This window comes from Haliotis cracherodii, unplaced genomic scaffold, assembly GCF_022045235.1.
Source record: "Haliotis cracherodii isolate W230 unplaced genomic scaffold, xgHalCrac1.p SCAF_18, whole genome shotgun sequence".
Taxonomy (NCBI): domain Eukaryota; kingdom Metazoa; phylum Mollusca; class Gastropoda; order Lepetellida; family Haliotidae; genus Haliotis; species Haliotis cracherodii.
Genome location: NW_027266273.1, coordinates 16,774,414 through 16,798,838, shown reverse-complemented (window position 1 = coordinate 16,798,838; position 24,425 = coordinate 16,774,414). Strand labels below are relative to the sequence as shown.

The following is a 24,425-nucleotide window of genomic DNA, read 5'->3' as shown; positions in this document are numbered from 1 at the left end:
ATGGACAGTTATGGAACAACTCACGTATAAATATTATCATTCAATCCAATGGTTATTGCTTATCCGACATAAAAATAAATATATATTGGAGTAAACGATGACCCCAATGCAGAGGTTTGGGCTTCAGCAACCCGTGTCTGTTGTAGACCCGTGAAGATCAGAGGTAGAATAGGTCTTCAGCAACCCATGCTTGCAGTAAAAGGTGACTATGCTTGTCGTAAGAGGCGACTAACGGGATCGGCTGGTCAGACTCGCTGACTTGGTTGAAGCATGTCATCGATCCCAATTGCGTGGATCGATGCTCATGAGGTCAGTCACTGGATTTTCTGCTCCAGACTCGATTATATACAGCCCGCCGTCATATAGCTGGAATATTGCGGCGTTTTACAGCAAACCAAACCAAACAACCATGCCTGTTGTAGGGGGCCCAAAAAGGTACTAGGATTCTTAATTTAACAAAAGTTTCCCAAATAGAAAATCTGTTACATTGTCACCATTGTTATGTGGCAATAATTCGTATGTGTTATTAGAAATCTACGTATTTGTACATGTCAGCTTAATTACGCGTCATGACCATCTCGCTCCGGCGTTAAGCAACAAACAAACACACAAAATGCAGATATGGTCGGACGGGTGACCGTTTTTGGCAACCACGAGTCCTGGGAGTCTTCAGGGCTTCAGTACTGCTTCACACGGTTGGCTGGTTGGTTGTTTAAATCCGCACTCAGCAATATTCCTGCTGTATGACGGCGGTCGGTATATAATCGAGTCTGGACCAGACAAGCCAGTGATTGACATGATGAGCATCGATCCACGCAATTGGGATACGCTGGCATGCATCAACCAAGTCAGCGAGCCTGACCACCCGATCCCGTTAGTCGCCTCTTACGACAAGCATAGTCGCCTTTTACGGCAAGCATGGGTTGCTGAAGACCTATTCTACCCCGGATCTTCACAGGTCGAAGCACGATCCGAAATTCCGCTCTCCGGGCAGACGATCTATCCACTTGACCACGGTCGTGGTCAGCCAGACATGCAGGTGAGGTGTTAGAAATATTTCGTATTTAATACATTGCGACATTATATTTCAACAGCTCAACACATAATTAATACAGTAGTCTATATTCAAATTCAGTTTATTATCAGAAACGAACTCACATTGATAACACGCATGTAATGCTTAGTAGAGCGTTGAAAACAGGTAATTACTATTCTGAATAAAATACAGCATAAGATATCAGGCGATTAATTTGCATACTTAATGGAACATATTGACAGGCTTCATAATGCAATATGGCTTTTATAAGGGACGCCTCACTTGCCCTCGATCGCTGCGGTTCAGACGACTGGGCCATCCGAGCCCTCTGTTTTACCGCAGATTTTTTAACAAGAATTTTCTGTTCCGCTGTCAAACTCAGCCGCCATTTTGGTTTGAGAACGAAGCGACATCAGCCAGCGATTGTTGCGCTTGCAAGCGGCTGAAAGTTGTACCAAATGCAACTCGAGTTGATTGTCTATCTAACAGTATCTAAAGTCAACAAATCCAAAATATCTATGCACTGCCTAGCTATTGATAAAAGTGCTGGTATGGTGCGTTTCCCACTTTACTTCATTAATCGTAAGATGGAAGCACCCGAATGCAGCAAGTAAAGTCAAGTAAGCGCCCTGGTTTGAAATCTGTATGTACAATAGTTCATATCATTGGAAAGTACATATTTGTTTGCTGGTTGTGTAACGCCGCATTTAATAATAATCCAGCTTCATGACGGCGGTCTAAATAATCGAGTCTGGACCAGACAAGCCAGTGACTGACATCATGAGCATCGATCCTCGCAATTGAGATACGATGACATGTATCAACCAAGTCAGCGAGCCTTACCACCCGATCCCGTTAGTGGCCTCTTACGACAAGCATAGTCGCCTTTTACAGCAACATGGGTTGATGGAGACCTATTCCAGCCCGGATGGTCACGGGTCTTAACAACAGAGATGAGTTGTGTGATTTCAAGGTATTATTTCACAATGAAATTGCTCATGTGAGCTACAGTACATGTCGTCACAGTATCGTTGAGATAGTTGCATCCTGTGGACTTTCACAGCTGGTTAGTCAATTGAAGCAACAGAATAACGTCATCTATTATTCATGATCACTTATGTTTTTTATGTTGTTTAAAAAAAATATCTTTTATTGTTCCCAGAGCTGTGGAGTAATACAGCATTCCGTCAAAAACATATTTCGGATTGCATGGAATGACACAATACACTCTTTAAAAAATTAAAGGTTTGGAAACAAACATTGTCATATTTCAAACCAAAACCTAAACAAACATGGCATGTTTGAGCAGAGAACAAGGAATCAAACGCTGAGAATTAAAACAACCATTTTTTGTTACAGTTATTTTTGTGATCCTTTTTCACAGCAATATATTTCTCGATTGAATATATGTTGTAAGTAGTTTTAATAGTATATCAATTTTCGGAGTGATTCCTTTTAATCCACATACAATAATATTTCTTTTCCCCAATAAAAATAGATGATTGATTAAAGTATTAGGGTAGTCAGATCCAAACCAAATAAGATATTTTGTCAATTTTTTTTTGTGATCGATAATTGTTAAGCCGAGATAATTAAAAAAACAATAACTTAAGTTATCGTTAATTTTCTGACGCAAATTGTGTGAGATCTAAAATACAATGTATGGACGTTGTACGAGTGTGGCGGTCTAACTTTTACATCATGTTTAAACGTAGAGTTCTATCTTCTATCGGTTTCAAATTAATTGAAAATACAAGACTTGCTTGAAAACCTGACAGGACCAAATGTTGACTGCAGTTTTATTTAGCGTAAGAAAATTGAGGGACAGCATATTTAGCCACTTTTAATCCTACACCTATGAATGCACTGTTCGCTGAAAACTCCGCCAAACCATAGTAATTTCTTTCACACGAACGCTTTCCACTTATGAGGTAAACACACACACACATACGGGGACCTAACACCGCTTTGAATGTCATTGTCACTATCTTGTCGAGTTCGTTAAAAGGCCGGGTAACGTCATTCGATGTTCGGGGTCCTTCTTCCCTGTTTTAAATATAGTGAGTGAGTGAGTTGGGGATAACGCCGCTTTTATCAGTATTCCAGTTACATCGCGGCGTGTCAGCTTAATGTAGGAGGAGGGCCCGAAGTGATGCATGTCTAAGACGTTTATCACTTCGGTGAAACCCACGAGCACGGGTATGGTGCTGACAAACCTAGACACATAATAGGGGCGAACCGGGATTCGAACCCACAATCATAGGTTTCTGGCGTGTCCAAGGGACGCAATTCTGCACAGCGAATCGCGGCGCCTTAGACGACTGGGCAACCCGTGCCCCCGTATTAAATATAGGTATCAAGACCTTGCCATAAACTTAAGAAAAGATTTCATATCTATATGCATAAAGAAAGAGGTCAGTAAGGAGGCAGCACAATAGGTGCCCATGGCGATGCCTACTTCTTGCCTAGATGTCTTATCCCCAAATTCCATTAGATTGTTTCAAATAGAAGTCCAGCATTTCACATATTGTTTTCTCAGTACACTTCATATGACATTTGCTTATATGTTTGATTATCTGACCTAACTGTTTGAAGATAGTGATGTAATTATGCATATTATCACCAAGTACTTACAAGTTTCAAAAATACTCGATTTTGATTGGTCATTCTGAAGTATCAAATTACATTACATACCTGTTTCCTTATGCATATGGATAGGAAATCATTTCTTAAGTTTGTGGCAAAGGTAATATTTGATACCTGTGCGTTCGGTTCCAAATTTAATTTAGCGCGGTTAAATCTACAGGTAACCTAGCTCTACTTTGAAAACACAGTATGTTTCTCTCCAAAATCAAAGAATTATTTTTTTCCTCAAGTGGCTCGGATTGCTGAGTGCGGGCCTTTTTTGTTGAAACCTTGGTGGCTGAGTGCGGGCCTTTTTGTTGAAGCCTCGGTGGCTGAGTGGGAAGAACCCGTGAAGATCCGGGGTAGAATAGGTCTTCAGCAATCAGAAAAGAGAGTATGCTTGTCGTAAGAGGCGACTAACGGGATCGGGTGGTCATCCTCGCTTACTTGGTTGATGCATGTCATCGATCCCAATTGCGTGGATCGATGCTCATGTTGTCAGTCACTGGATTGTCTGGTCCAGACTCGATTATTTACAGACTGCCGTCATATAACTGGAATATTGCTGAGTGCGGCGTTAAACAACAACCAGCCAACATATTTACACATCCACTCCATGACTCATTCACACACTCACCCTACCAATACGAGTTTGAAAAAGTACATTTATTTAGTACTTATCATATACTGATCGGTATCAAGCACCGTTCAGGTGTTAGGATTAAATGACATTAGTGAATGCTATAGTCTCATTCGCGTCATAGGAATGTTGCCTTTATTCAAAAGGTGCATAATTGATATCCAAAGTTAACCAACGCTATAAATTGTATACCAGTATGTTTATCATCCCATTTAAAACAATTACTGATTGTACATATCATGAATTTCCCTATCGCAATTTGAAAGATAAGAACTATATTATTCCATGATGATCATCGGGCCTACATACATACTATTTATTCATGCAGGTACACAGTGTTCCATGGCGAAGTATGTTCACGTCCCGTCCCGTGTATGCAAACATGGCCAACAACTGACCAACTACGGTCTGTATATGCTGCTCATGCAGATGCCATACTTCAACTATGTCCATAAACTCAATTTCAATTCGGTGAGATGTTACCCATTGACTTTGCTGCCTCAGTAATGATATAGCTTGATTTAGCCTGCTGCAGTTTCAGAGGGTGCACAGCGAACTGGGAGCACGCCAGAAACCTATGATTGTGGGTTCGAATCCCAGTCCGTCCCGACTATGTTTCTAGGTTTGTCAGCACCATATCCGTGCTCGTGGGTTTCACCGAAGTGGTAAACGTCTGAGACCTGCATCACTTCGGCCTTTCCTCCCACATTAAGCTGACACGCCGTGATATTACTGTAATACTGTTAAAAGCGGCGTTAAACCAAACCCACTCACTCACTCACAGCGAACTTGTAGATGCTGTGGCTAAATGGGTCCAAAGCAAACCATTCTTACGATAAGACAAACTTCCGGACCAGGAGGTTATAGGTGTAGCATTGTACCCCAAGCTTTGGATTGTATTTGTATTTAGTCTGGTCGTAGCTGTAAATCGCTGACTATGTGATGAAACAACTTTATGACCATGCCTCAACTTACTGATAATCTTACATCTTGTAATAGCGTAGACAAACTTTATGTTTAATTTTGGTTTTAATGTCAGCAATAAATTATTAACAATGTGATGACACAATTATGCCAATAAATACTCCCAGTTGTGATCAAATACTATTAAGTGTATTAGATGTTAATTATGAACAGGGCTCATTCTCCAAAGAAGTAATACTATTTAGTAATTTCAGCTTTATTGAATTGAGAAAATATTAATAAATGTCAAAAGAATGTTTATAAATATATTCCATGTGGTAGTGAATGATAAGTAGAAGTGTCCTGTACCTGTTCCGACTACAAGCGTATAGTCCTTTCCAATAAGTTCTTTTCTCCCCTTTCGTGTATTATCTGTATGCATGTCATCGTATCTTATTTGCATGGATCGATGCTCATGATGTCAATCAGTGGATTGTCGGGTTCAGAGTGCGGCGTTAAACAACAAACAACAACTAGTGGGTTAGATCGCTGACTTTGTTTTCTGGCGATTCGGTGCCTCACTCTGACTCAATCCAAAAAGGTACAAGAATTTGTGATTTACCAAAGAAATGTTATTCCAAATAGAACATCTGTTACATTGTCATCATCGTTATGTGACTATGATTCGTGTGTGTAATTACAATTTGACGGTTTTGTACATTTGAGCTTAATTACGCGTCTGCGACTTTTGCATGTCTATCTCTGTTCCATGACATTGATACGAATATATTCAAATAACAGTAAATATGAACATAAGTCACAACTAATTACGAAACGTACCGCGATGTAGGGATGCAATGTCTACCCCAAAACAATATGATAAAGGAACATCGATCTTCGATATGCACAAAGATATGGTATACATTTAGGAACACAATCTATATACAGGAATGTCATTTTGTTTCTTTATTGTTGATAGGTAAACAACGTTTCGGAGTATATTTTTGCTCTTTCATCGGTTAATGATTTACAGAGCTGAGGTAGGAGTCTATATACACAATAACAAACAATAACAATGATAATGTAGAGCAAAGGATAACAAAGCCAAGACAGTTATGATTGATAACAGGCCAATAGTGTTGAGAGTGAGTGAGTGAGTGAGTTGGGTTTAACGCCGCTTTTAACAGTATTCCAGTTATATCACGGCGTGTCAGCTTAATGTGGGAGGAAAGCCCGAAGTGATGCAGGTCTCAGACGTTTACCACTTCGGTGAAACCCACGAGCACGGGTATGGTGCTGACAAACCTAGAAACATAATCGGGGCGAACCGGGATTCGAACCCACAATCATAGGTTTCTGGCGTGCCCAAGGGACGCAACTCTGCACAGCGAATCGCGGCGCCTTAGACGACTGGGCCACCCGTGCCCCAAATAGTGTTGAGAGGTTAGTTGATGAGTAGGTTCTCTTCCTGATGTATTAAGATACATATTTGTACATTGGAAGCAGATGTTCTCCCTCCTCTGTGCAAAGCATAATGTTCAATCAATATGTTATATTACCTGAAGTGGCTATTTATCTACACAAAATTAGACGGACAAACATCCTTTATCTATATCACATAACATTGTATAAGGTTAACTTATTAAGCTGTACAAACTTGGAATATTACACTACATTCACTCAACAAAACAGAATGCACTGTATAAATGAATGGTTATGTAATGACAGGTAGGCTACAGCCAGCTGATCTTCATCAGCGACCAAGAGATGCCAATGTGGGAGACAGATGTTAAGATGAATGTTACTGCTGCTGTTAGCATAGTGGAAGCCACCAACATAACACGGTACCATAACTTCAGCTTGGAATGTATCCATCGTTACTAGCTATACAAATTGGCTCATCAATTCAAGGTCATTTTGGACAACCGAAAATATAAAACTGTTTAAGAATCGCACTGATAGTCCATGATCCTTCAGCTTCATATTGTGTTTGTCGGTTGCAATGGACTGCAACATGTAAGTCAGTGGGAGCTGAACTCAATTACTGTTTTAATCGGCACCGATGATAAACTCAAGAAACATACCAACTTGTTTCAGAGTCTGTCTCTGGAACTCGTAAAAATAGTTGCAATGGACTGCTACAGACTGTTTCAGAGTCTGTCTCTGGTACTCGTAAAAATGGTTGCAATGGACTGCTACATGTAAATCCATGGGAGCTGAACTCAATTACTGTTTTAATCGGCACCGATGATAAACTCAAGAAACATACCCACTTGTTCCAGAGTCTGTCTCTGGTACTCGTAAAAATCTTCAGAGCCAGTGTCTGAGGATCGACTGGTTACAATGACTGTCCTGGTTGTTTGGGTGTCATGCCCGTCGCAAGATGTACTCCATAGTAATGTCAGTATCAAAGAGGTGGCACGGGTGGCCCAGTCGTCTAAGGCGCCGCGATTCGCTGTGCAGAGTTGCGTCCCTTGGGCACGCCAGAAACCTATGATTGTTGGTTCGAATCCCGGTTCGCCCCGATTATGTTTCTAGGTTTGTCAGCACCATACCCGTGCTCGTGGGTTTCACCGAAGTGGTAAACGTCTGAGACCTGCATCACTTCGGGCTTTCCTCCCACATTAAGCTGACACGCCGCGATATAACTGGAATACTGTTAAAAGCGGCGTTAAAACCAAACTCACTCACTCACTCACTCAGTATCAAAGAGGTGGGTATTTTAACGTGGGACGGGAGACTTTGATGATACACGATGTTAATAGAGTGCTCGTGGTGGATACCAGCCATTAAGTTGAAAATACAATCCGTCTTGAACCAACATCTACGTGTGATTCCAAGATTATTTCGTTATATGTTTATCATATGTGTTTCAAGGCATATCTTCGTCCTTTTGACACTTCAGCATAGAATCTGTTTTAGTTTGATTCGGTTTTTCGATGAATATCACTTCCTGTGCAGATTGTCGCGTTGCCCATGGTTGCAGTTCACCGGAACCAAACAGGGTAAAAACAAGGGCCGAAAGTCCTGCTATGGCAGCAGTGACATAGAAAGCCAGTTGCCATTCTTGCCGAGTACCCTGAAAATAAAAATTCCAATTATGGAAAACATATTGTTTCCTGGCATCAACTGAATAGCGGAGAGCTAATATGATAACTTAAGGTTTACTTTCTTAAGTAAATATTAATAAACATATCACCTTTAATCAACAGCCATATGTAGGAGGCGGAAATTGTTACGTCTTGATGGGTCCCTACTTGCTTTTGTTGTATATACATACATATTCCCCCAAAGAAGAAAGGAGTATATGGTTTTCAGGAGATTAATTCTGTAACTTCTACAAGGCACAAGGGACGGTCGGGTAACCTAGTGGTTAAAGCGTTCGCTCGTCAGGCGAAGACCCGAGTTTCGATTCCCGACATGGGTACAATGTGTGCAGCCCATTTCTGATGTTTCCCATCGTGGTGTTGCTGGAATGTTGCTAAAAGAGGCGTCAAACCAAACTCACTCACTCTACAAGGCAAACATGCGATGTGTTGTGTATGTGTGTGTTTGGAAGATTACAAATTGAAACCGAGTTCATCAAACGTTAACGTATTTGCATATGGCGGTCATGTCACTGTCTCGTGCACGGCAGTCGTGAAGTCCTGCACCGGTGGCTCCACCATTGCCTTCAAGACACATACTGCCCATGGAACCATGAAGCCAACGGATCACATCTTGTTGAAGTGCATCTAATTCTTCCTGAGGGCTTGACATATTTGCTGCAGATACTGTGGCCCTGATTAACGTGGACGTTAACTGGGTTGAGCTCCAGTCACCGTGTGTTCACGGTCACGGCAGTATGTTCATGTTCTGAGCTTCAGATTCGCAACAGATTCGTGCTGCGTGGGGACGAGCATTGACATACTGGAAAATTGCGATTGATGCTTGCTGAGCCGGGTCCACGCGGGGACGCAGATACGTCACGATATAGACCGAAGAACATTAATGTAAAACATAATTTGATCCGCCAACTCTGATGTGGCATCGTCTTTGCATTCAATTTGACGTTTAGGGATGTTTTGCCACGCCTCTTGTCATTTAAAGGCCAATCACCGTTGCAGAGGCAGCTGCAAGCATGCACCTCACATGGGATTGAGATCAGGACTGAGATTTGGTCACTCAGTCACTCCATACACCACGTTGACATAAACATTTAGTTACAAAACCCGGCCTGTCGTCATCAGCTTGGAGATATGACAGCAATACAAAACAATTATCATGTTGAGCATAGTAACGTCATGGAACCGTTCACCTTGACACCGGTCTGCAGCCGTCTTTGAACATGAGGTGAAAACGGGATTCACCAGAGACTACTGTGTGCGACCATCTTCAGTTTCCCAAGCCTACATGCTGTTCAGCCCTTAGCACTTCTGCACCCTGCGGCTTTGTGTCATGTTTGGAGAACTGCCGGACGAGAGCAATCCGTGAGCAATCCGTGAGCAATCAAGCGGCCTCTAACGGCTGAGAGAGAAACACGGGTCACTTTTGGGGCGTTGTCGGAGCCTGGTACTGCTTCGTACGTCTTGTCGTTATGCTTGGTCTGCCAGAACGGGGTCTATCTCGTCCGGAATTGGTGTGATGAAAAGGTTAGACCATTTTGTAAGACCCCTATTCGTTCTGCACGCAACAACGCGTTGGGAACGTTCACCTTGTTAAAGCGAAATGGCTTTTTGACGATTCTCCTAGCACAAACAAAGCCCTTGACCATGTTTTCAATATTCCTCTTTTGCTTAATGTATACCCTAAACCACTCAAGGTGACTGGATTGGATTGATGTCAACAATCAGTTTCGATTATGAAAATGTAAGTGTTTTTTGATTGCCTAATGTCCCAACTCATGTTCCACCCAGCCATACGACGGTTGCCTGTAAACAAACGACTGTATACCAGAACAACCATTTATTAGTATCATGAGCGAAACCCATGCCGTCGGTGTGCTAGGCCACGCCTTCAACAGCCTGACCATCCGAGCCATTAATGTGCCAGTGAGTAAGGAGGTTTTGTCAATTTCAGAGCTTTACAGCAATATCCCCAGCATGTTGAGTACATTGGCCTGATAAATTACAGAAACATTAATATGTGACTTACATTTGGGGTGAGCTGTGACACAATATAGGGGGCCGCCACTCCCGGTAGGGAGCTGATGGCGTTGCCTATGCCAGACAGCGTGCCGGCGTACTGTAACGCGATGTCACCGTAGTTGATGCAGTAGGAGCTGAAGCCGAAGCCCATGAAGCCGAGGGTCAGACACATCAACGCCACTGCGAACACATCTTGACCCTGATTTGCCTGAGCCAGAATGACCATAAAGATCCCGGGAAACAGTGTACCTGGACATAGAGTATGGAAGTGAATCAGATTTAACGTAACAGTGAATGGTACAATTAAATATAAGGAAATTGAGTGAGTGAATTTTGTTTTATGCCGCTTTAAGCAATATTCCAGCAATATCACGGCGGGGGGCACCTGAAATGGGCTTCACACATCGTACCCATGTCGGGAATCGAACTCGGGTCCTTGGCGTGACGAGCGAACGCCTTAACCTCTAGGCTACCCGACCGCCCCATAAGGAAAATGAAGCCGATGGGCACATATACTTTTCACCTGATACCCTAGGCCCAAGTGCCATTTTGGACTGACCATTTCGACATTTGATTCAGAAACATTGCTTCACATAAACACAAGTGAGAGAGTGAGTTATGCTTTGGCGCCGCTTATAGCACATTCCTGCAATATCACGGCGGGGGTTATCACATTATCACATTATCACATTTACACAAAATAGTAGACATATAATTGTGTGCCCAAGAAATTCGGTTAAGTTCACACCAATCTTTTACACCAAAGAAATGCTCGTTAAGTGAAGCATTTTCAAATCTTAAAAACAATCCTACAATACATTCCTACAATTAAGACTTATTAAATTGTGGGTTTTGCAAGAAATATATGAATCAGCATGTCTTGAACCTTCTTGTAATAGGACAGCAGGTCGAAGTACGCACTTGTGTATATTTTAATAGTGATAACGGTCCGGTAGGTTTTGGCTAACCTAACGGTTTAACTGATATTTGCATGAAGTGTGAAATGACAAATGATATGCGTACAAATACATGGAATCCCAGTAAATGTTACCAAGTGAACCAGTTGTGTAAGTTGATAGAGGGAAGCTGGAGTCAAGCTCTTTGTGGTACAAAGTACTTTAACTCTCTATCGCTGAGAGAATCACCGAAGGTAGAAGTAAAGAGGTTTTCAAAAGCGGCTGTAAGTAATGTGTCAACTAAATGCTTACAAAGGTGACTGAAAAACAGATCTTACCCGATGGTTATTAAAGTGTCTGCTTGTTTCAGTGCTCTACACTAACATTAACATTAAGTTGAACTCCAATTTGGTTCCAAATTCAATAAAGCGTGGTTATGTCTGCAGGTAATCTAGCCTTTCTAGCTAACTAAAGGATTATCAAAATAAAGTCGATTATTATCAATTTGATGCCTTGATGAAAATGTTAAGTAAGAAGTGGAAAATGCCAAAAGAGCTAATTATAATGAAATATATCAGTTTGAGGTGTTGCAAGTAGCGGGGGCCATTCTGGACCGACCTAGAGCATTTACGATCTTCCTCGTCACTCCAACACTGAATATCTTCCTTGAGATGAAGAAGTCACACAGCTGTCCTCCGGCAAACACGACTACGCCCATACATATCACTGGCAACATCGAATATACCCCGTTCTGGAAAACAAAACGATGTCATCAATGTCTGGTAAGAAGCGTTAGAGAAAGGACTTATTGTCATGATTGATATATATATAAGTCACATGGAAAAATGTTTATTTCTTCTTTCCTCGCAATTATTACCGTGTGTTGTTAAATCAGTCGTGCTGATAAAAAATAAATTAAATAATAGTGACGAGTCGAGGGTTTGACACGTCGTCTAGCAGATGCTAATAACAGTAAATTTAAAATGCGCCATTTTACTCAAGTGAATGCCCAGTGCGCATTGTCATTACCCCGTGGGTGGAACAGTGTTAACTTGATTTTAATTCTCACCTCCCTGGGGAGTATACAATATCACTGAAACAACCTTGCACCCATTGCAACATGGAAATTGGCACTCTAAACAGAGATCATTCTCACTACAACACAAAGACCACAATTGCGATTCCGTGGTTCAAAGAATACCACGGAAACCAATACCAATAGAAACAAAAGGAACCAAAACCTATCCACTGTCGTCTACTGTGACATCCAGGAAGGGTGGAATAAAACTGTTCCATCAGGACTGGCTACAAGGACAAAGAACAGTACTATTACTCTGCAACTCACAGCTTTGATGTCTAGCTTTAAGATGTCATTGTAATAGGTTGGTGCTTGTGTTAGAAGCATGTAGAGAACGAAGTTGGATAGAAAATGCGTTGTGATGACGGCGATGACGGGTCTGGAAGTGAACATTTTCCTCCACGGTGTTGTGCGGACCTGCAATCAACAATATCATCTCAGTAAACTGTGAGAATATCTTTATCGTGGTTTATTTACCGTTAATGACAAATGACATTGAAAAATACTCATGATTTCTAAATTTATCAATTCTCCCCTTCCCCACTAACCCAACAAATAAGTAATGTTTGTTTTGTTTGTTTGTTGTTTAACGCCGCATTCAGCAATATAGCAATATTCCAGCCATATGACGCCGGACTGTAAATAATCGAGTCTGGACCAGATAATCCAGTGATTGACATGATGAGAATCGATCCACGCAATTGGGATACGATGACATGCATCAACCAAGTCAGCGGGTCTGATCATCCGATCCCGTTCGTCGCCTCTTACGACAAACATAGACGCTTTTGTACGGCAAACAGGTTCCTGAAGACCTACAACTGATGAAAATATCCCAGATTATCGACGTAAAGAAGAAAGTCGCCACTCAAGTATGGTTTACCTTTTTCAATTTCATCTTATTTATATAACACAAATACTGCAATTCTAAATATTTATTCATAAATGCGTTTGCAATAGAATGTTATCGCCTTTTGGTGTTCCTAGAACTCCTCTGTACTCAACATGAACCTTCCAATTTTCACATTAAAGACGGTGAATTATAGTGCTTCCTGTATTGCTGTACTGGGAAAGCTAAAGGTAAAACCATGTGCTGTCCTTCACAGCCATATCAAGGTCACAAAAAATATTATTTCTGCTATTTGAATAACAAAGCTAGATGCATTTTCTATCTTATTACATCATGTGCGCTTTGAACATCATATGCTTTATACAATATAACTATCAAGTTAAAGAGAGCGCCCTCGTCTCCAGTTCGCGTCACGAGAACGTAAAATTTACTTCCGATTTTGTGGAAAACCACTCCATATGTAGTCCGTCTTTATAACAGAATGTCCATTTCTTTTTTGCTACCTTAAAAAGAAAGTAGTATGTACTTCCGGTTTGATGACATCACTATATGACCAGTACACGACAGAATGTCAAATGTATTTTGCAGTAAACAACAAACTATATATTTGTTAAAAACAAAGTTACATGTATATCCGGTTTAATAAACTTGCCCCTCCACACCGGACAGACAAAACTTACAGTCGAGAGCCACATCATGAGTGAATGACCTTAAAAATGACCTTGACATTTGACATCGCCAAGACCTATGCAGATTAAATTGTTTGTAGCTCATCTTCACTGAGTAAACATTGCTTTAATTTGTATTTTGCTGTTTTAAACTTACTCTTTTCATGGACACCCGGTGTCTGAGACTATCTTCAATGTATTCTCTCTCCTCTGCTGATATGCCCGGGGATTGAGATGGGGTGTTGCGAGCAAAGACAATCCACAGCATGCTCCATATTGCCGACACACCACCTAATTTAGAACATAGTGCCACAGTGATATGTACCGCACCTAACTTAGGATTGATTGTTTGTTGTTTGAGGCCGCACTCAGCAATATTCCAGCTTTATGACAGTGGTCTGAAAAAAATCGAGTTTGGACCAGACAATCCAGTGATTGACATCCTGAGCATCGATCCACGCAGTCGGGATACGATGACATGCATCAACCAAGTCAGCGAGACTGACCACCCGATCCCGTTAGTCGCCTCTTATGACAAGCATAGACGCCTTTTATGGAAAGCATGGTATGCTGAAGACCTATTATACCCTGGATCTTCACGGGTCCCTGACTTATGACGTAGCAATTGTATCACTCATTTTGGAACAAATATGTACAGCGAATTGAGGAGTTGGTGCAAACTATTCTGTTAAAAAGAAACGAAATCACAGTATATTTGCAGGATAAGGATGTTGAGTGCACATAGTGATGTCTTGAACAGGACTCGGATTTTCTAATGGTTCACATTTACATAAACATCACATCCATATTGTGCCCCGTGCTCAGTGGATATTTAAAACCAGATTAAACTATTTATAAAAAATTGATTATATAAATGTTATTAAAATTAAGTTACCCCTCTTTGAAACGCTGTAGGTCCCTAGCCCTACCGAAACCATTATCTGTGTGACAAGCCAAGGCCTAATTGACACACTAGTGATTTTGACAAGCACGTTGACCTGCCCTCTCTGGACAGGTTAATCCTGCTTGAATTTGTTTCGCTATGTTTAAAAGATGCAGGATGATGACACTTTGACAGTACAATCCAACCAACCGACTCTCCAAATGTAGCTCGACAATGTTGCTTGTTTTTTTGGGTTGTTTTGTGTGTGTTTTTGTTGTTGTTTTTTGTTGTTGTTGTTTTGTTTTTTTGTGGTTTTTTTGTTTTTGTTTTTTTGGGTGGTGGTGGTCCATGGCAAGTTTGGTTTCCAACCAAATGCAAAATCCTACTTTTCATTGACCCTCCAATGTATACAGATGATTTCATGAAACATTATGACAGGCTAGTGTGCAGTGGTTTTCCAATTTGTTGTGCCCGTGTCACTATGGTAACGCCGACTGTTATGCTCGAAATGTTGAACCAAGGACAAAGCGGTATTGGAAAAATGATCAAAGATGTTAGGGCCCACTACCAGCTTCACCTATAAAAGACTCAATATAATTTTAAAATTGATGGTGCTTTAAGAGCCTTTCATTGGTTTCTAAATATGGTCGCCACGGCGGCCAGAATTTAAGAATGCCATTGCATGATAAAGAGGTTGTGTGACATGAATTCTGTGAGCACATTAAGCTCGCTAAATACAATGTTTATTCCTAATACAGCATATGTAACATCCCAAAGCACACAAGCGTGATAATCTCTTTATCATATTATGCCATTCTTCAATTCTATCGCGGAAACACCTGTTGACATCTCTCACAAACATTACCTAAACATTGCAAGTTTTCCTGGAATGTGCGCATTCATACATAATGCCTGAAGGTCAGTGATTTATCAGCCCGACAGTGACAACAGTTAACATAGTTCCAACCGAAACCTGTTTCTTCGGTGCTGGCGTAACTACATGTAGTCCAAATTCTTGTTTCTACTGGCCTTTCGCGGCTATCCATCAGTCCATCCGATTGAGCAACTGCCCCACATCAAAGAGAAGCTACTCTAACCATAGTCTACGAGAAGTCACCTTTTTTTAGTCTGCCTGTCCTGTCATAGCAACAACATGAAACAAGGTATCATTTCGGTCGTATTTCGGCCAAATCCAACTGTTTTAAATTGGTGAAAATGCCCAAAGCCGCAGAGGCCTACGAGCACAAATATGAAAAACGATCACGGTAGGCTATAGCTAGTGTCTTCTCAAAATTGTTTCGAAATTTATATCTCCAAAGTTGCCGAGCTCAAACGGCGAATCATTCATCAGCCTACTGGAGAGACAGTAGGCCGCCGATTAACTTGCCAAGGGCTGCAAGAGGAGTGGGACAGACTCCCTCAAATCGCCATCGCAGTGAATGGGATCTTTGACAAATCGTGGTGGTATTACGCAATAGTGATCTTTAAACGTCAATTGTGAAATTTCCCATCTTACCCCTTCCGTCCTCCATGATCGCTGGCGTTCATAACGTCCACTCTGACACTTCACTGGTGTGTTGTAATGTGTTTCCAATTGGTTCATTATTATCTTACAACTATTACTGGAAACTAATATTTCTTACAATTTTGGAAATGTTAAGTTATTTTCGAGTTACGCCTACTTGTTTGAAAAGTATATTTTTACCGTTTGTTCTTAACGCCCAGTTCAGTTATGTCACGGGGTCTTACACGCCAACTAACCAGTTATGTAGAATACAAATGGCCATCCAAGGCTGACGTCATCGCCGCAAAGTATTCCACCAATCGGAAACACGACGGCATTGCCTATTGTACATCCTGTAACACAGACATAGGATAAGAGCACATGTCCAAGACATTCGTTTGCATGAGAGAGTGAGTGAGTGAGTGAGTTTGGTTTTACGTCGCTTTTAGCAATATTCCAGCAATATCACGGCGGGGAACACCAGAAATGGGCTTCACACATTGTACCCATGTCGAGATTCGAACCCGGGCCTTCGGCGTGACGAGCGAACGCTTTCACCACTGGGCTACCCGACCGCCCCTGCTTGAGAGACATTCATAATGACAGCCATAATGTGTACACTGTTCAGTGCGTCATGATGATACCCTGGGATAAATGTGATAACAAGAAAAGGTGAGGTGAGGTGAAATCGGGTTTAACGTCGCGTCCAAGATTATTGCACCTATATCGCGATGTGCGTGTGTGTCTGGCTGCTTGTACTAGTCCGGACTGATGCCGATTTATAGTGCTAGCCCACTGAGATACCATGCTGTAGTGTAACATGAATACCCCACTCAGACACAGTATACTGACTCCGAGCCGAATAGTCCTTGTTTTAGCCCCTCAGTGTCGAGCGCCAGGCAGGGTAACAACAAGTACCATATTTTAACGTCTTTAGGTATGACGCGGCCGGGGATCGAACTCCGGGCCTTCCGCTCTCTGGGCAGACACTCTACCACTAGATCACAGAGAAGAAGAAATGAACATGACTGGAAAACATGCATAATATTGCTTAAGTTCCAAAGTAAAATTACACACCCTCAATTCCGAAACAACAGGTGATTGACCAAAGGTGACTGACCTCATCGTTTAAGGAAAACAACACAGCATAAATATTAAAAGTTATTTGTTTCCTTAATTTGTAATAAGGTTATAGAAAGTAGTATTGAGATGCATGCTGCTGTGGAACGATGTCAAGGACATTTAAAGTTCTTACAAACACAATTCTAGTTTTGATAGCAGTCATACTGATACCAACATGTATTTAGGATTATTGTGCATGAAACAGTCCCTGACAGTATATTTATGAATTAAAAACTTCACGTATCATGCTTTCCATATACGAAATGTTTTCATGATAATCAACTTTGTCATTGCACTCGCCTAGTAGACTGATAGTTAAAAGTCTGCTGTACTCGCTCGGCGGTGCCCACTTGGACCAGAAAGTTGCCAAACTTGGGTATATCACTGTCTGAAATACATCCATTGTCAAACATGATCAAGTTATGATTCAAATTCTGCATTAGATTAAACAACTTTGAACTATGTTATAATATTGCCAATAATCTTAAACTTACCAACAATGCTCCAAATATCAGTCTGGTGGCCAGGAAGAGATAGATGTTTGTTCTAGCTGCTAACGGAGAGAGAAGCGTGACGACCGACGCACCACCCACTCCGATGCCCACCACCATCCTGGCACCGTACCTCTGGCTCAGCCACCCCGAGGGTATCTGGGCTGCCATATAGCCCCAGAACATGGCACCAAGAAGCAAACCTTGAATCTGTTTGGACCACAGGAACTCACCACCCTAGGGATATACTTCAGGTGATAATGGGTTTCTTATTGAACGCATACATGCAGAGCTGTTCTGTACTGTTTACTGTGCTTGTATGGTATTAGCTGAGAGGGCTCTGTAGCAGAGAAGGCTCGTGGAAATGCCACCACAGTCAGAAATATTGCCTCCATAAACCAGTGTCAAGAAAGAACGTTTAGGGTCCAGAATAAGTATTGTACAACGACATTTTACCTCTGATCCAAATGACAAAGGGATAAATAAACATAAATGTGTTCTTATCCTTGTAATATACATTTTACGTATTTGGCAACATTTTGTTCTGCAAAACCGTATTGTCGGCGATTCTTTTTTCCAAAGAAACTCTTGTTCAAATTGAATATTTCTGTTGTTTCGTATTTTCAGTGGAATGATATAAGTTAACATAATATATTCAAGCTACTTCAACATATTGTACATTTTTCTTAAGAAAAGATACGTCTTACAGGATTAATTCTTTTTGAAATATTAGAGTGAAAGACAAAGATGAAACCTCTGCCAGCCTGGTATTGTTAGTCGTGGTCTCGTTGGAAAATGGCGCCGTGTTGACCTCGTTGTCATGTAGATCATGCTTCACCATACACACGATGGAGATGCTGAGGTTGTACATGAGGATGCCCTGCACAAGAAAGGCCAGACAGTACAGAAGGGCCATCTGGTATCGTTTCGTACGCCATATCGGAACTGAAAGTTGAAAAATCATTTGCCCTATTGGTGTACCATCAAACATTATGTTGTAGCTGTAATTGTGGACCCTTATGTTGAGACCAAGTGTTGCAGTGATCTACGGCGCAGAATTTGATCCTTGAATTGCTCAAAAAGCCCAAACTATCATCCAATATCATACCTGTACCGATCTGTTTTGGAAAGGGGAAAATGTAAATTATGTGTGGGTTTTGTCACTATGTTAAGTTGTCATGTCGTGTTATAGCTGAAATATTGTAATTATAGTGATAATAATCCATTTATATCAAGCTGTACTCCGTGCATGAGCATATGATAAGTGCTTAAACATTATTAGCCAACAATACTCAGTGAAAATGTCATTGTTCACCTGGATGAAAGACACAAAGCACACAATAGGTGAGTGAAGTGATGAAAACTTTAAACTTTTGTTAGGACGGATGCATCACATGTAATATATACAGACGCAGTATGTCTGCAGTATGCGTGTCACATTAACCCCCAAGCATGCCACAGTGACAATGATATATTTCTGCAGAGCGGATAACTTACTGTTCGGTTTCCGAATAACTTCTTCCTTTGTAGTCATGGCTCGTTAAGATATCCACTCGTCAATGCATTTATTCCAGTCACGCACCTGTCCTCGTTTATCTACAAAACATCAACAATTGTGGTTTTAATGTACACATACAGACCTATATATGAATGCATGGGTAACACGATGCGTGATTTCATTATGTCAGGTCAGCTTAAGCAACTAAACGATTCGTGGATACGGTGAAATAAAGATCAATACAAGAGTGCCATTCAATGCTGAAAGATAAATGACAGGCACAAATGCATGAATCTGTTTCTTACATACCCTAAAATCGCACCATGTTAGCAATCGTTGCGCATTTCGTCTATTCTAATGATCGCAGTGACACATCTGTACATAGATACAACGCTGATGAATGAGGTCACCCTGCTTACTACTCCTATCTGGGGTGACCTTCCAAAAACAGTTTCAGTCACATCTGTGGATTGTCAAGGCGATGATGATAACTCAAACTAGATAATATGAAAGACCTTTTATGAAACACTCTAAATCCACAACGTGTAAACACAGGCGTGACTGAAACACAAGAAATATATCAATGAAAAACAACTACGAGGGTACAGTCCGTCATAATCTGACCTTAGGTTATCACAAGAGAGTAGCCAGTCAATGACCTGGAATTCGATTTTACACAATATGTGACTCCAATTATCGGAAGTGGGTTCTCGCCTACAGATGTGTAAGACATGCCCTTTTGTATAAATCGCCCGGATAACTGGAGGCCCAGACATCCGGGATTTAACTCTATCTGCAGTCAACTGTTTGATTAGTTTGTGCTATTTCGTGTCTCCGTTCAGCTGAATACCTATCTCAGCTCACCAGGCCCGGCAGTCACGGAGACGACGGAAAGACCATGACTTAGGCACACTTTGATTGTCAGTGTGTTATGTAAACAAAACATATCTTATCAAATTGTGAAAAATGTGTCTTTGTCCGCAAAATAGAGACAATACTCTTATTAAGGACCCAAAAGAAAATCAGGTATCTCATCAAAAAGAACCATACAATAACGTATGTTTCGATGAAAATGTGGTCCCACTTGGCAGTGAAGATGGTCTATATAAAACCACCTCTCATGTTTTGCTAACCCACCTCTGTTTCTAAATACAACTACATTTGTCTTTTTTGTGTCACCACTTTAATACGTTCATCAATATTGGTTAGTGCCTTGTCCATAGATCTGGCGAATAAGCCTTATAAACTATCATGACATTGTTCCGACTTAGCATTAACCCATATTGATGTGAACGAATTATAACCGGGTGTACCATCTGATTCGCCGGAGAACATGACTCCTGCTGATAGAAGGGTAACAGTGACAGGAAAGTGAATCAGCTCATGTGATAACAGTAAAATCAGTACAAAGGTTGAAGGATTGCAGTGAACACATGACACAACTGACATCACTTGTACCATTGTGACCTACGTGCGTAAAATCACCAACATCTGAATCATTTATTCATATTCCTGAGAGGCAATAATTGTATGCACCACATATACCTTGAAAACATACAGAAAGTGGATGGTTCCACTTTCTACATCGGCGTCACAACCTTCAGGAGATAAATTTCTATACATATTTTTTGGACACATCACAACATGAATATTTCCCAAATTCGATTTTGAATACTGGATTGCATTGCTCTTAAGGCCTACATGTCCGTGTACTTTGTCATATCTCAAGATGGCCTCCCGTAGTTCATGATCAATTAGTGTTTATTGGGTACACAAATCAATCAAGTTTGCAACAATCGATGAATAAGTTGATAAATTACGACCGCCGTTCCCGATTAACAACTTAAGACATAAAGACAGGGAATCGATATATAACCAAAATTATCGCCGTCCAGCATTTATTTACAACAAACAAGGTTGTCAGTTTCGCTTTGAACCACCATCCCCACCCTGTCGGTAGGGGTTATCTAATCGGTGCGTACATAACTAGACGTAGCATCCGAAGACTAATAAAGTCACTTTTAAGACAGTACAGGCCATGGAGCCGGAAGCTAATATGTCCAGGACGCATCTGCTCTGTATAAGAGGATGTCTAAGACCCGAAATGTTATAAAGTTAGATCGCGAGTGCGAAACAGTACAGTAGATACACGAGAGTTGGGACACTGGCTGTGTAACACCAAGACATGCGATTTGAAATCAGTCACTGACATGAGAGATTGGGTTTATTAAACACACAATTTTGCTTTCATATGAAGCATTATGAGAACTGGGGAGCCAATATGCAAGTACATGTATTACACGCATTCACACACGGGAGAAATTTACTGTTGATATAGTATATGTTTTAATTAATCTGTACACGTGTATATCAACAATAAGCAAATAAACAAGTCAATGGAAAATGCTTTGTTGCACGTTAATGTTTTTGTTTTCACTTTGACATAATATATCATAACAGAGTAAGAGAAGGTTTGGGATTCCTCATGAAAGTACTAAAATAACAACTGTTGTTTACTTAACAGAGAGCTTTTTATGATAAAAACATTGACTATTATTTTTTTCTCCCATCTACAGGTTCAGTCATTTCCAATTTCCTCCACTAGTTATTGGAAACGTTCAGGAAAATATTCCCTTTCTCCCTTAATCCCATCGTTCATGCATGCAAATGCAAAACATATAATTAGTGAGATATTTATATCATCGATACAATAAACTAACGTTCATTCCTTAAGATATTGAACTGTCCCTTTGAATTTTATGATTTCACACAAATTTATATACAGTTTGACAGATTATAATAATATGAATATAAAAATCGATCACCACTTGCAAAGTTCACTTAAGTGTTAAAGTCGTAATTATAAGTTGTCACAGATAAACACGGATTCTAATCAAGTCTGATCTTCTTTTACCAAGGAATGCATGAACTGGTTGAGTGTCTTGAATCTTGAAGATATCCTACATACATGGTATTAAGTATTCACTACCAATTTTCGCTAATGATAATATGTTACCTTTGGCATCACTAAGCACCAATACTCAGCAGGATCATTTGGGCAATTGTAAAATTCACAACCCCTAATGTGAAACCCCAGTGATTGTTAAGGTTACAAATCCTATCTGCAGTCAGACAACATGACAGTCCATTTCCAATATCCTACAGTAAACAGTGGGTAATGTCAGAAGTCACACACACTCTGAAAAGATATCTCTAGTCCCCCACCAAACCTCCTCTTATTAACTTTTACCAAAAACAAACCAAAAGTGGGGTGCGGGGAATTGTCCAGCATTGAACATCAAGAGAACTATTTTTTCGAAAGAGTGACATTACTTTACTGAAAACCCTTATGGACCTTTTATTATAAGAAATACATCTTTTTGTGGATCTTTCAATTTCAAGGGTTATATGCTACTAACGTTTAAATGTATCTAAAATGTGTTTAATCAGTTTTCTTCCTGGCTCTGACTGTGGAACACAGGCTTTTGTTTAGGATAACATATGTATCTTGTTATCACTGTATTTTAATCCGATTTGAATATTAATATTTACTATCTTACTTACTCCATGTTTTACATGAGACGTAATATATTTACATGTCACCACAAATTACAATTATTGCCTGTAAACTCAACACAATTGACACATATTCTAAAAGATATGACAAGTAAACTATTAATGTTCGTTGAAAAAATAGATATTGTAAATGCCAGAATGATGTATCTAGGACCAAGTAGAAGCTACATTGACAGTAGCGCTGGGAATTTATCTAACAAGCACGTGAAAACAACACTGCTTTAGCTCAATGTTTACCTCTCCTGGCGGCCATTACGCAACGGCCATCTAACACAAAACCCCACGCTCACGTCTCTTCCTGCGGTACCACTTGAATAGCCATAACATTTAAACATGTTGCAGTGGCCACAACAGTACCCATATTTTCCAACAAAATCACATCTAATAAAGAGACATCAGCAAGTACATACCAGCTCAGCATGGGTCCTCATTTGGTAAAAAGTTCGTTCCCCCTGTAATAAGTGTCATGCGTTGCACACGAGAGACGAAAGGGGTGCACACGGGTTGCGTAACGCGTTGACCATGCATGCGTGTAAGGGGAATGAACTTCTAGGCAGTAGTGTTCCTGTTGAACTATCTAAGCCAGTCTCGTCGTATTGCCGTCGCGTTATACACAAAGGAAACATATATGCATAGGTCTAAGCAACTGTGTCACATCCGTGAAAGGTAAAATATACTATGATATTCACAACGCCTCATTTCGGAAAGTGTTTGCTAGTTCCTCAAGCTACACCCCTGCTGTGCAACGACGTATGTAGGACAATGCAGAAAAGAATATCCAGAGAGCAGTATCATGAACAATGATCCACGTTGCTGTAGTAGAAAGCCAAGCTGTCAAGCAAGCCACCAAGCATGGCCATCTGATTCGATCCATCCAGGTAGAAAGAGACGTGAAAACTCACATAGTTTCGGATATCATCGCACATTGTGTTGACAAGCGTGAAATAATCTGAAACATGTGACAGAGCTCAGTGAATGCACATGCATGGTGCATATACATACAGTGGAACAGCGGAACATCTGGAGGAACAGCGGAACAGTGCGATTGAACCAAATGTATATCACTCAAATGTACATGATCTGGTTAAGTCGGATTAGCAAATCCGTGTCACAAAATATTGCTCAGAAAGAGATAAATTGACTACTTGCCAGCAACAGGGCTGAACATCCGTGTTGACATATCTTCTATATCTGAATCAAACTAGTTACAACTGCCCTGCATTATCTTTATCTTGTAACAGGCTCCTTGTACCAAATGATCTCGTAAACCGGAAATTGGCAGTTGTACTGACATCAGGCGTAGTCATTTGTCACAGAAGATCCAAGCTCAAGGACGCGAGCACATCAATTGCACACAATCCCATGAAGACACGTGTTTCATCTACATCATATTCACTGGAAATGCTGGATATAAAGAGAAATACTGTGTTGAGGGTAAAATAATTTATATCCCCGCCTTGCAGAGAAGAAAGACAAAATATGTGGCATTGAATAGTCGTTCTCTGCGAGGCACCTTTTTACTGATATGC

At 40.7% G+C, this 24,425-nt stretch overlaps 1 protein-coding gene across 1 annotated transcript; it reads right to left on the bottom strand.

The window, feature by feature from the left end:
* Positions 1-7,909: 7,909 nt before the first annotated feature.
* On the bottom strand, positions 7,910-23,359 carry LOC139465318 (uncharacterized transporter slc-17.2-like). Its single transcript, XM_071247014.1, has 11 exons — positions 23,307-23,359; positions 19,320-19,418; positions 18,577-18,767; positions 17,826-18,059; positions 17,632-17,719; positions 16,467-16,562; positions 13,980-14,113; positions 12,572-12,721; positions 11,845-11,977; positions 10,338-10,579; positions 7,910-8,283 (listed from the first exon to the last, which is right to left on the bottom strand). The coding sequence occupies exons 2-11, from the start codon at positions 19,354-19,356 to the stop codon at positions 8,077-8,079; spliced, it is 1,512 nt and encodes a 503-aa protein (XP_071103115.1). The 5' UTR covers positions 19,357-19,418; positions 23,307-23,359; the 3' UTR covers positions 7,910-8,076.
* Between the last annotated feature and the right edge of the window lie 1,066 nt (positions 23,360-24,425).